Source organism: Dipteris shenzhenensis, chromosome 26, assembly GCF_047967505.1.
Source record: "Dipteris shenzhenensis isolate YYH24624 ecotype China chromosome 26, Dip_SZ_1.0, whole genome shotgun sequence".
Taxonomy (NCBI): Eukaryota; Viridiplantae; Streptophyta; class Polypodiopsida; order Gleicheniales; family Dipteridaceae; genus Dipteris; species Dipteris shenzhenensis.
In genome coordinates this window covers 13,298,627-13,312,138 of record NC_141621.1, presented here as the reverse complement: position 1 = coordinate 13,312,138, position 13,512 = coordinate 13,298,627, and the positions used below count along the sequence as shown (strand labels likewise).

The window sequence follows — 13,512 nt, the reverse complement described above, 5'->3', positions numbered from 1 at the left end:
TGTCTTTGAATGTTGTTTTGGTCTGGATCAGAGTTTTTCAGTAAAGAGTTGATTGGAAGACTTGGCTGATCTCACCCCTTGGAAGCCAACCTCGCTAATGAAGTGCACTCGACTTTTGGGATGAGGTTATACCTTAGTTTAGTTTGGTGAACGAGTAGGCTTTGAATGAATGAAGTTTGCTGGTCTTGTTGGATTTAGGTAAAATATTCCGTATTCATGCTGCTGATGGGACCTAAGGGAAGTGGATACTAGGCAGAGCAATGCTGCTAGCTATGGAGCTAATGCATTCGATTTGAGTGCAGATCGTACTCGTATGTTTTGGTGCCATGTTATTGAGATTGTATAACTTGGCAAGAGCTGATCTATGTCAGATAGGATGTCTACTAGGGCTGATATATCATGTGGGATATATATATATTATTTAGTTTGACTGTGTGATATGCAGTTTATCCTTGGCACCCATATGACAGTAAGCCAGGAGCTTGTATGCCTATGAAAGGCTCAAATCTCTAGGAAGGAAGAGGCATCTGTACTGAGGATGCAATTTTTGTTGACGAGCACTTTGTAAGTTGTAAGTTGGTCAGAGAGGTTGTAAAAGGTTTACGTGTTAATGTCTCTGAGAGATCCAGATCAGGAGAAGGATATGGTTAACAAACCTAACAGAACTGATACGTTAGTGACCAGGCAACCAACTACTCGTTGGTCAGCAATTGGGCTCTGGCTTATTCGCCAGTTACTGGACTGCACCTGTCCAACGAGCCAAGGAAATGAGCTGGCACGTCAGCTTTGATTCATGCAGGGAGCTTTTTGGTGCAGTAGCACAGATAAATGATCAGACATGGCAGGCTGTAACTACATTTGCATATTTTATATCAATCCTCGTGATTTTTAGTGCAAAAAATGACGTTTTTAGACGAGGTTGCATCACCCTCTATTGCTAATGTCTAAAGCTGCAAAGGGTGCGATTTAAATTGACCCCTTACTCTTGTCAGTGTGCTAAAGTAATGGTTTTGGGGGTGTTGCAGTTGCGTTGTATGTAATGGAAATGGTTTTAATGTTTAAAATGTTGCAGATGAGAGTACACAATAGAGTCTTACCTCTCTCAACCTGCATGCAGTTCATGGGAGACGGCTTGCAGCACTCAAGGCGCTTACGTATGCACCGACAAGCAATGATGATCTTTTGAACAAACTATACGAAATCGTTTTCACTATACTAGACAAGGTTTGAACTATTATATCATGTTGTCATCAGAAAGTTGTCCATTCAAATTTTAAAATTTTGTTTTAGTCAGTTGGGGTTCAGCATGTCCATGTGGCCCTCTAAACAAACCCCCCCCACCCCAACAACAACAACACACACACACACACACACACACACACACACACACAAAAGAAAGAAAGGGAAAAAACTGAGCAATCGTCTCTAACCCTTTGGTCACTGGATCTATCTGGTTGCAAGCCAGGTCGCAGATGCTGGAAAAGTTAAGAGGAAGAAGGGGATGTTTGGAAGGCCAACAATTGACAAAGAGGTAAGTATTTGATTTCCCATGTTTCGAAATGCTACTTCAATGATTTGATGGAGATGACGCCCTTATATCTGGACTCTAAAAAATCCAGTGTTGCATTCAATGCAAGATTCTATGTTGGTCAGTTATCTCTGTTGATTGTGTCCTCCTCTTTGGGTGTTAAGCCCTACTTCAATCACAAGAGTTGAAATATGGGACAATGTGCCCTCTGCTTCTCTTATCCATGCCAAGATATGTGATTGGTTTTATTAGAAGTACAGCCTTCTGAAGATGGGATCACAATAGAAAACGCACGAGAGCGACTCGGAACATTTTGTGAAATCGTGATCTTATTGTCTTGAGTGAAGAATACGTCTACTACATTTCAGCAGTTGTAACAATTGTGGAGTTCCTGAAAAATAGGTGCTGGTAGAGAGAAATGTGCGTCAGCAATTGTCATGTAGATGCAGAATCATACATACATCTTTGTGTTAAGTGGAACTGTCTAAGGGAGAGGACCTAGAAGCTTCTATGAATGATAAAATTTAGCTGTTACAAACAAAGATTGAATTTGTTCAAAGAAACCTTCCTTACGAACTTCAGAAGGTGATGAATGTGTTAAGATTTGAAAAGTTGGAAGAGATGTGTACTGCAAGAAAAAAATTGAACTTGAATTTGCTGCTCTCAAATCAACATGTTCTCTCACATCTAACTGTTAAAAAGAGAGCGTCACCTTAAATCTGTGTCTTTGGAAGCTTTTGACTTCATATAACAAATAAAATTGAGGCAAGGCTGCCATTGTTTGTGATTTGGTGGCAGTCGGCAGTACGCAGCAGTCTTCAGTATGCTGCACTGAGCACATTGCGAAGGCTCCCTTTGGATCCAGGGAACCCGGCATTTTTACATCGGGCAGTTCAAGGGTATGTTGATCTCCCTCTGCCTGTCATGTGCCAAAAGTTAGTGATATCTTTTACTATTGTGAGTGGCTATAAATTGTATCTTCTGATATAGCGATTGCAATATAGGATAATTTTTATGGGCTTTTGCTGGTTCCTCTGACAGTTTTATAGTGTGCTTGCCGCTATAAATCAAGAGTTGTATCTATGGATGATGTAACAGGTTCAGTTATCAGGGAGTATATAGATGAGTTAGGAGGAGTATTTTTGGTAGGTCTTAAAAGTGGTACAGGGTACAACTCTATTAACTGAGAAATGAGAGTTGTTTTGCTACTCATTTATTCATGCTTTCCCCGTGCCTTTCTTTTATTGCTTGTAGAGAATGCCAAGCAACAAAGTGATTTGTATTGGCTCTCTCCCGATTGAGGACTGATGTCTTACCAAATTTATCAACTCTCCTCTTATTTATTTCCTGATCTTTTAGATCATCAAGTGTAGCATTGTGATACTATAATTGATGCTTATTTAGAAGCACTATTGGTCTGAGCTGGGGTGGAAACTGCAAATGACATTTACCTATTTTCTTGTTGCAGTATATCTTGTGCAGACCCGATTGGAGTAAGGCATGCTTTAGCTATTGTCTCGGAATTGGCTACTCGTGATCCATACGCTGTTGCAATGGCTGTAGGTACGGACTAAATAATCCTTAGCATAGTTGTGCAATGAGATATGCAATTTCTTATTAGACTAAAGAAAAGTGAGGATATGTTATTCAAATTTAAAATGAACACTTTAACAACTAAAAAAACTTGCTGTTTGATACGAGAGATTAGTTTACATGACATATTTTCTGATCTTTTTACTCTGTCTTTCTCCCAGCCAAAATCGCTCTCAGTGGAGGTGCGCCTTTTCTCTTTCACTATTTCAACTTAAGCTTAAGCATATTTTTTCAGGTGAATTTAAATGAAGGAATTTTTTATATTTGGTTTCCCCTGCAATACCAATATGCTCCACGTGACTTTCTGTTGCAGGTGCATTACAAGAGGTGTTGCAACTGCATGATGTTTTGGCTCGTGTATACCTTGCTCGACTTTGCTTTATTCTATCACGTGCACGTGTTCTAGATGGTAAGAGGCACTTCTTTTTTATTCAAATCTTCCTTTTGGATGTGTTTTGTTGGTATTTTCTGTTTCATCAAAGAGAAATTATGAGTTGATTTGAATGGTAGGTTCCTGTTGTGCTAGCTTCATTGTAGACATGTGTGGAAGAGAGGCCTGGATTGAGGCTTTGTGAGTTATATTTTGTCTTGTCTGTAGCGTCATTTTGATATTAGTGCAAATATTGTATGACTGCAGAAAGACCCGATTTAAAGTCTCAATATCAAACCATTTTATATCAACTCCTTCTTGACCCCAGTGAAAGGGTCTGCTTTGAAGCTATCATGTGTATCTTAGGGAAATTTGATAACAATGAAAGGTAATATCCACATGCAGCACCTCGAATCTGATGGGCTTTTCCTCAAGGTTAAAAGGTTGCAGCATTCAATCTCAGTCCGTGTAAGTGGTTGTGCATTGCAGGCTTGAAGAGCGTGCAGGTGGCTGGGCTATGCTGACTACTGCAATCTTGAAATTTCCTGATGCTCCTTTACCACTGACAAATGGCTCCCAACAGGTAAAGGATGGCAATGAACTTCCACCGAAAGCCCGAAAAGAAAGACCAGCTTCAAGGCCACGGCGCCCTCAAGCTTTGATCAAACTTGTGATGCGAAGGTGATTTTATTTACTTTTTTTGACTGCGAGATTGCTTTTTTTGTTGAAAGAGAGCTTTTTTATTTAGCACAAATACTTTAATTAGACAAATGTCGACTTGAAGAAGCCAAAGCAACTTAAGGTATGAAAGCACAAGAAAATCATCTTAATAGATCCATGTTTACACAAGAGGCACCGATAAGATCAAAATAACTTAAAGATGAGAGATCAAATCAGAGGATATGCCCGCAAATTCAAGCAATGTCCACAGTAAAAAGGAAGCCTTGTCTTTAGTCCACAGAAAAGCCCCACCACAATCTTGGGCAGCTGAAGAACTGCCTTGACCAATCATGATGGAGAGTATGAATCAAATCCAACCAAATGTGAACCCAAACATTGAAAAAAATGTTAGAATTAGGATCATGCAGCTATGTTTACACACAGCACATAAAATGTCGACAGCTTCACATAAAATGACAATTTCTGAGAAGGCTCTCAACACTCAGTGCACGATTGAAACGTCACAATATCAAAATGTAATGAAGACAACCCGCACTCTGTTATTCAGAAGAAAGAGCTCATCTCGACCGGGCTTTTTGCTCATACAAGGATTGATGCAAGTGACTCTACTAGGACCCTAGAGCAAGACAAACTTGCTTCACAACATACCAAGACCAGCTTGAGAGTCGACTCTCATGAGCTATTCAATAAAAAACGACCGGGCCTGCAGTTTTCTAGGAGCCAAGAAGAGAGTGGAACTACCTTCGCCAAGTTGACAAGAATCTGCTTCAAACTGCCAAGTTTGTGCAAATGCGATGCATAGGCCAAGCAGCCAAACACGTGCATGATCAATCACGAACCAGAGCTTCAAGTGTCCTCTTCATGCGACCTATCTCCACATCGACCAAGTAATCATCACGCCCATGCATACGTCGAATGAATCAATGGTTCAGTGGGGCATGGGGTTCTGGAAGTGTAGCTGCCCTATTCAGGTCACTCCTGAGGCCTTTTATATCTGCGGTACAGAGAGAGGAGCATGCACGACACATGTGGATATGAGTCCGGTTATTGGAGGCATGATCTATCTTCATAGCGGTGTGCTACTTTCCCCCAGATACATCATCCTATGTGCATGGGGTCACTACAGATGGGCATAGTCCACATGAGACGATATATGATGACATCATGGAGTTCTCCAGGCAAGGAGATATCCTCCTTCTAGGTGACTTCAATGCATGGCTTTGTTCCTTTTGTTACAAAAGGGCAACCAGCTGGCCAAAAGAGTAGTGGTTGGCATTGCCTATGGTAACCAACCGCAAAGTAGTGGCAAAACTGTGGTAGGAATCAAGCAATCCATCAAGTGTCATGGATACAAGCTGAGAATTTGGGACAACCTCATCAATATTTGCCAACTGCTCTTTCAAATCCTTAACACTGGGTAAGATAGGCATCCATATTACCGCCCTCTTATAGCTTTAAGTCCTTCAACTGCTTGCGGAGATGGGCCACTCTAGCCTCATTCTGCACTTGATATAAGGAGGCAAGCTGATCCCATGCTTGTTTAGCTGTCTTGCATGAACGGATATGAGGGATAATAACCCTTTTCACTGAAAGAGCAATCAAGGCATGTGCTTTGGCATTGTGTCCATCCCACTGAAGCTTCTCCCGAGTAGGAGGCAAAGTACTTGTAGTGGAAGAAGGCAATTGCACCAGAAGTAGCATTAGGCCCATCACCAGATGAGCCAGAGGTAGTACTAGATGTACTAGAAGGAGGAGGTTTGGTGTGTCTGATCTTAGTACCTATAACAATATTCCGAAGATTCTTGGAAACCAAGACATGCCCCATCATATAAGCCCACATGGGGTAATTTGTGCCATCAAGTTTGTCCTCAGACCCAAGCATCCCAAACAAGTCATCCTTATTGCCAATCATAGTGCAAAAACGCAAGGCAAAGGCACCAAGCTGACAATGCAAATGAGAGGAGTGCAATCTCCCAAATCCAAAGGCAAATTACTGCACAAGCTTCAAGCTTTTTCAGTGCAAATGTGTGGCTTTCACAAAGTGTACCTGCTGGAAAAAGACTCCCAAAAGGCAACACGAGGTCTTCCAAGGCAACACGAGGCCTTTCCACAATTCCAAGGAACCAAAGAAAGGACTGTTTTGCTGGACATAAAAGAAGTCAATGCAGTAGGAGCTTACCAAGTGATGTAGACCAAAATTATAGTAGGAAAAAGGCTCCAAACTTGAGCACAGGTAGTCACCCTTGTAGGAGAGGTGAAATGGACAGAAAATGGCAACTGAGGATGCCAAAAGAAGCTGGAATGTGGAATTACAGCAAGAGTATATGCCCCACAAATGTCGAGCTTATGTGGAGGCTCCCACAAGTGAAGGCCAGCAGGAGGCCTCAAAATGAGTGCAGCAGCAACCTGAGGGGATAAGCTCGCAGCCCGAGGTGTAGAAGTAGCAAATGAGAGCAAGAGGGCTTCAAGAGAGGTCTCCAAAATGCAGCAGGAGGCTCCAAATGACAAAGTTGGCTGAGGTGAGTGCTCCGAAATGCTGCAGCAGGCTCCACAAGTCCAAAACGGCTGATGTAGGGCCCCAAAATGCAACAGAAACCCACACGTGTGCAAGGGGGCTAGTGTAGAAACTCCTGTAGGCATTACAGCAGCAGGTCAGTATCTTCAAGTGCTCCAAAATGCAAACACAGGTCATGAAATGTGCAAGGCAACTAGGTAGAGTGCTCCGAAAAGTTGTAGCAGTCCACGTGTGTGAAATGCGTCTGTTTTGGAGCACTTGTAGGCGATAGAACAGGTTGGCTGAAGCTTAAAATGCATTGAAATGCTGAACCAGCTCAAGGAGAAGCACTTGTGATAGTCGGCTATGCATCAGCAGCACCAAAAAGACATTTTTTGGCGACGAAATTGTTTGGAGAGACCTTGAGTGGTCACATGTGTGAAGGCGCCTTTGGAAATGAGCCGACCAGTTTCCTTAGACTTTCGTACAAGCCGCCAGACAGCCTCGAATGAGAGCGCTAGAGCTTGGGGTGGCTGTCAATGGCTGAGGGGAAGGTCCCTAACCTGCTTTGATACCCTTGTAGACTAGGGCAAGCAATGGAAGCCAAGGAGGTGGAAGCAATGGAAGAAAACCGTACTGCTGTAATTAATTGCTGCAATAGAGAAATGAGTACAAAGTACATTCAATATAACAAAACCGTAGTACTAACTGACTAACTGGCACATGTGCTAACTATACCATGTGTCCTAATTGCCTATAACTAGGCCTACAAGGCACATACTAAGGAATGGATGGCACTTGTGGATAGCCCATAGAATGGACTACATTGTAGGAGCCAAGAAGAGACTGGAACCACCGTCGCCAAGTTCGAAGCTCAACATGTACATAGACCAATCATGAACTAGAGCTTCAAGTATCCTCTTCGTGCGACCTATCTCGACATTGACCAGCCAATCATCACACCCATGCATACGCCGAATGGACAAATGGGCTCCCAGCTATTCACCCCTTCTCAAACCATTTCATAAGCGCCCCCTTCCCACCACCTACAAATGAGGGTGTATCAAAACACACAATTCCAACAAAAAATGCGTGATAATTATTGAGAACACGAGAACAATGTGTTATCCAAATGCTCCACGGGTGTTAGAAGATGGAAGGGGATATGCAAGCAAGAAATGGAGCAAATCCCGAGACAACTTTGTCAATGTACCACCATGAATTTGCCATGCATAGTTCTAAGGGAGTGGAGTGCAGCATCATTCTTGGGCTAACCAAGAGACAATGTCCCAAATTCAAAGAAAGAGCTGATAGAATACTAAGGAAGAAGACAAGTGACATCCTACCAAATCGAACACAAACAAAAGAACAGTCCCCAACGCAATGCCAAACACTCTTTAGTCCAAAATGACAGCATGAACAGTTGGGCGAACCTAACCAAGGATCAACAAGTAGTTCTTTATGGGTAAATGTTAAAAAAATTATAGCAATACTTTTTGATTGAGGACTGTCATTGGAATATTGAATGAAAAAAAGTCGAAATCCTATGCGTAGAGACAAGCGAGAAAGATGCACAAAACTGAATATGTCGGTCAATATGTGTTGCTATTTCCAGACTTGTAGGTGAGGGAAGGAAAAAGTCGAGGGAGATCACAAATACTATTTAGGATCCATTTGACTTGAGCCAAAGGACAACCCCTTGGATTTGACAATCACAAACTCAACGTGTGATTCTCTCATATGAGGGGAAGCCAATGAGCAATACGCTAGAGGACTTAATGGAGGCGAGGGGTACAACCCCATGCCCCAGTGGGTTTATTAACGAGTACTTGAGATGAATTAGATTGGTCAGAAGTTCTTCAAGTGCCATTAGCCCCTTGGCTCACCTATGTCGTTGAGACATGTAAGGCTTTGATGTTTTAGCAAAATAGATGCATCTGGCTGGTGAGCAGCGCCAGCTGGTCCAGTAAGGAGATCATGGAGAAACCTCATCAAGGGGCCAAAAACTTCATTGACTAGGAGGAAGCTCCTTTGGAGCTCCTCCAGATTTTCAATTTCTCGGGGAAAAGAGTGAAGAAAGAAATTGTATTAAAAGCCTTCGAAAGACCGAAGGATATATGGGACTAAAAGAACTTGATACAATGAGCTGAAAGGGTAGAGCCTCCATGTGGGCATCAACACCCAAACGAATACAACATAGCCAAAATCATAGAAATACCAATACATAAATAAATCTCAGATCCCATGGAGAAGCTGTGATGTGGCATCACTGTGATGATTATCCACAAGTTGGCAGAGGGGTGAAGCCTAATGGGGAGCCTGGCGATCTACGAGGCTGTGGTGGCATATATATAGCTTGTGATAGAGTGCTGTGATGGTCGACCTGTGAAGTTTAGTATGAAGGCAGCTCCTTGTGATGAAATACAAATGCCTTGATAGGTGATAGATTGCAACAAGGTCCAAGTAGAGAATCCAAGCTTTGCAATCATATGGAACTTTGTTAAGAACTAGGAATGCATTCATTTCGCTAACCCTTAATGGGTTAAAGTGTTGGTGTGTAGGACTTGGTAGGGCTCACAAATGATGGAGTAAGTGTGGAAAGGCAGGTCCCACAAGGCAAAAAGCACTAGGATAAAGGGCGCCATTAATGAGTGCCCCATAGGGTTCTAGAAAGGCTAAAAAGTTTTGCCCGAAGGTGGGCAAAAACAGGAAATCTCAGCTTTTGTAAAAAGTAGCTTTTAGAATGTGGGTCTAGTTTTGTGCTAGGACAAGTCTATAAAAGAAGGGCCTCAGGGCTCCCAGATTCATTCGAGAGTTGCACTCAGCTTTATGCTCTTCTCAGAGCGAGTTATACAAAATTATTTTCTATTACAATAAAGACCTTCGGGGGGAGGGGAGGGGGACAGCCCTTATTTCTGGCCCCTAGGGTGGTGTATTGTCTTTCTCTCTCCCTCCAAGTTCTCTCCCTTGTGCTGCAAATTCCTTCTACTGCTCCCCGGCATCTCCCAGGCTGAATTGTGATTTGTTCCAGCATCCAAATCCTCGTCCCTTTGCACGAATGAGGTCCACAGGGAGAGAGAGTCTGCTGCGATGTGATTTTGAGCCACCAGGAGACTACATCTTGCTGCAATTTGGGTTCCCAGGCTTCCCAAGTGTTTTAGACCAGCTGCGAATTGATCCAAGAGGACAAGAGTCTCCTGCGAATTGATTGCAGGGAGGTTCCTGGAGTCTTTGGAGCTGATTTCAAGGTCAACCACTAACTGTGCGCAAGTGGAAAAACCTTATACTTGGGGAAAAGTGTCGGTAACCTTCTGACCTTATTAATACACTGAAACTACTTTAATATTTCCAGGAGGAAATAATGAAAACAATGAAGTGACCTGCTTATGAGCAAGAGGGATTTAGAAGCTTCTTAGTGGGTAGACATGCACTATGTTGGATGTGGCTTTTGGAAGCGTTTCTTTGGGCTTAAGCCCTAATGATGCAGTTCTGCACAGGTTTCGGTAGATTGTGCAAGTCTTCCTTTTTGCATTAAGTAGTCTAGCAGTACTGGAGAGGATGTAGGTGCAATTTTTAGTGATACGCATTATTTTCTTGCACGTAATGTTGTAACCTTTGACTTCTCAGCGCAGTCGGTATCTAGTCTTTTTATTTGTCTCTGGATTTAATATGATATTAGACGTCTTTTTAAAATTGAAAAGCAACACCACAACTGTTGCTTTTGCAGATTGGAATCTGCATTTCGGAGTCCAATAAGGCCAGTGCTACATGCAGCTGCAAGGGTTGTACAAGAAATGGGAAAGAGCAGGGCTGCAGCATATGCATTACGTGGATATACAGTTGATGAGGATAGTCACCCTGAAGCCCTTGTTGAGAGTGGAAGCATGTCTGCAGGTGCTTCTGATTTAGTAGGTTCTGAGGCGGAACAGAATGATGGCTCCAACACTGAAGGTTGGATTTCTGTTGTCCTTGCTGTTATGGTTGCCATGTGGATTTATTTCTGCAGTTCAACATTTCCCAATCTTTGGGTTGTCTAAAATGCAATCTATGACAAATGTACATGTTTGGGCAGAAGGACTAAAGCAGGGTCAGGGGATCCTAGGTGTTACTATTTTGTTTTGTATTTTGTATGTCATGTCCGTGTTCCTGAGTAGCCGATCCATCCGTGCTTTCCCTTTTCTTTAAGCCCTGTGAATGTTCTATATTGCAGCCACCAAATTCTTGTTAATGGCGTTTTGTAGTGAATTATTCTCCTTTTTAACACAATCAGGTTGTTCATTGGACCTGCCTACTAACTTTCCTCATATTTTTGTGACTGCTGCATGGGAATATTGTGTCTCATTGGTGATAAGACTTGTCTTTTGATGACTATTGATAGTGAGAAAGGGGCTTGTACTTTGCTGCATGTCAAGGAATTTGGAAATGCGCCTATCAATTACATGCAGGAAAAGGTCTAGGGAGTTGTGCAAAGGGTGCTTCCTTTCATTTTGAATAATAAAGAACACGTTTAATCATTGAGAAGTCCTCTTCTAGCTCATACCTTTGCTCCTCTTGCTGCCTTCCATGTCAATATGATGAGGCACAACAGGCTGGCTTCCAGGTGATGTGATTTTGAGAACACGGTCTAGAAGTCGAGAGTTGACTATGATTTATGCTCAGAGACACGTAGATGATGTTCTTAGGGATCTGGCTGAGGTAGCAGATTAAAAAAGAACAAATTAGAAACTCCACTTGTCGTTGGTACAGAGGTTTGAGGACTGGATGATGCATGACAACAGAAAAAATCTCATAAATTTCTGCTCCACATGATGCCCTTATTTGACCCCAGTCTGTAAATTTGTATTCCCTCTTAAAACTGGGGGCAATAAAAATTTAAATGTGGTACCTTACCTGCCTTAAACTGGACAACCCTAACTATCAGGGCAATCGTGTTTAATGTGTGGTTTCATGAGCATCTTTGTAGAGAATAAGTGATGCATGTCGGTGCTCTTGTGTCATGAAGTAGATTGGGCACTAAGTATCTATATTTGAGAAAAATTTAATTGAAGATTTGGCTGCTTTTTAGCTGCTTAGCAGGGAAGACTAGATGAAAATAAAGATCCTCAAGACAATGCAGGAGCTACTATGAGTATTGATTTTTGTTTGGCTAGAGCTCAAAGCTAACTGATTGGTGCTTGTGGGCAGGTCTCCGTACAAAGACTGCTCCCTTTCCTTCGTCAGCAACATCTGGAAAGGAGTCTATTGGCAGCATGTTGTCATCATTGAAAGAGGCAGTTCGTACCACTGTAGCATGTGAATGTGTTTACGTTCGCGGTGCAGTTATCAAGGCCCTCATTTGGTTACAGAGTCCTTATGAGTCATTTGAAGAGCTCAAGTCAATTATTGCTGGAGAGCTCTCCGATCCTTCATGGCCTGCTTCTTTACTGAATGAGATATTACTCACTCTGCATGCACGATTCAAGGTTAGTAAAGGACTGAGTATAAGGATGAATGATTTGGAATACAGTCAAGAGTGTTGTAGGACTTCACAACTAAGGTTCTTCAGTTTGTAAGTTTATTCAGGATGTTCAAATGCCAACTTTCTTGCACATGAATCAATTCTGTTTCTTGTTGTCTTGATTGACAAGCTGTACCATGGCATACTTTGGGAGCTTTGCAGGCCACTCCAGATATGGCTGTGATTCTATTGGAAATTGCAACACTTTTTGCGACTAAAGTGCCAGGAAAAATTGATTCGGATGTTTTGCAACTGCTTTGGAAGGTGTGTTCCTTCATTTCCTTTATTCTGCTTCTATTTTTGCACAGACAGAGCTCCAGACTTTTACATTGTTTTGTATTTCTTATGTGTGTAAAATCATATTCTTCAAGTATTTATATTGGCTGCAATGCTGCCATTGAAGGTTGATGCCTTCAAAATCTTTTTAAGGTGGCTAGAGTTTTGCTTAAAATTACTTCAGGGTTCGCTCAGTTATTTTATTTCCAGGTTGATAATTGTATTTGAACTGGAACAGTGTTGAAATTCGCAAGTACAGGTCGAGCAAGCATACAGTTGTCTCTATATGGCCTTAAGGTTTTTTGGTGATTGACAACCTCCTCCTCCTCTTCACTTGCATTCACTTAATGAAGCGGACATGTTAGACATGGTTTGTTGCGGCTGGACTTCTCTATGCGAAGCCTTTCCCCGAAAAAACAGTGCTGATTATATTACTTCGAAAACAAGATACATGAGGTCAGCTTTGCAACTGACGGGACTGCGTTCACAAATCGGACGCAGCCCAAAAAGGAAACTAAAAAGTACAGCTCTCTCTCACGGAGGGATCAGGCGAGTGTGAATGAACAGCCAGAGAGGTGGTGAATAGCGCCACTGAAGGCCCTGCGAAGTATGCTCGAAGAAGAGGCCCTGTGTGTCCCAATCACGGAGGAAACGTCTCCGCTTCTCCCGGCCAGCCCGGGAGTCACCTTGTATCTGGTCCCACTGGCCTCTGAGGGTGTGTATAATCTCACTCCAGATGTCAGTCATGACCTGGGCAGTTGAAAGGGAGGTGCCACCGAGGATTTGCGCGCAGCGCGAGGTCCAGATGTGCCATCCTGTGATGCTGCTAATAATCTCCCAGGCTGGCTGCCTCTCCTGAGAACCTGTGTCAGCCTCTGCCAGGTGCGGCGGAATGCTCTCGAGCGGCCCCCACGTCCCCTGTGTGATAAGGAACGTGGAGTCTCGCGGACATGCCTCGAACAAGTGATGGAAGCTAGGTGCGGTGCTGCACCAGCAGAACGCGCCCCAAGTGATCATACCTAACTCCGGTGGCGGGTGGGGAGCGAAGCGAGGGGCGGGGGAGGGCGTAGCGA

At 42.9% G+C, this 13,512-nt stretch overlaps 1 protein-coding gene across 1 annotated transcript in view; it reads left to right on the top strand.

The window, feature by feature from the left end:
* LOC147884699 (SH3 domain-containing protein) overlaps window positions 1-13,512 on the top strand; it is a 47,417-nt gene that overhangs the window by 17,048 nt on the left and 16,857 nt on the right. The window contains exons 5-15 of the mRNA XM_087397175.1: window positions 1,118-1,224; window positions 1,466-1,531; window positions 2,327-2,427; window positions 2,997-3,091; window positions 3,283-3,303; window positions 3,435-3,530; window positions 3,759-3,879; window positions 3,981-4,172; window positions 10,394-10,617; window positions 11,851-12,128; window positions 12,326-12,427. Of these exons, the coding sequence (XP_087253301.1) occupies window positions 1,118-1,224; window positions 1,466-1,531; window positions 2,327-2,427; window positions 2,997-3,091; window positions 3,283-3,303; window positions 3,435-3,530; window positions 3,759-3,879; window positions 3,981-4,172; window positions 10,394-10,617; window positions 11,851-12,128; window positions 12,326-12,427 (1,403 nt within the window). The remainder of the gene's footprint in view (window positions 1-1,117; window positions 1,225-1,465; window positions 1,532-2,326; window positions 2,428-2,996; window positions 3,092-3,282; window positions 3,304-3,434; window positions 3,531-3,758; window positions 3,880-3,980; window positions 4,173-10,393; window positions 10,618-11,850; window positions 12,129-12,325; window positions 12,428-13,512) is intronic.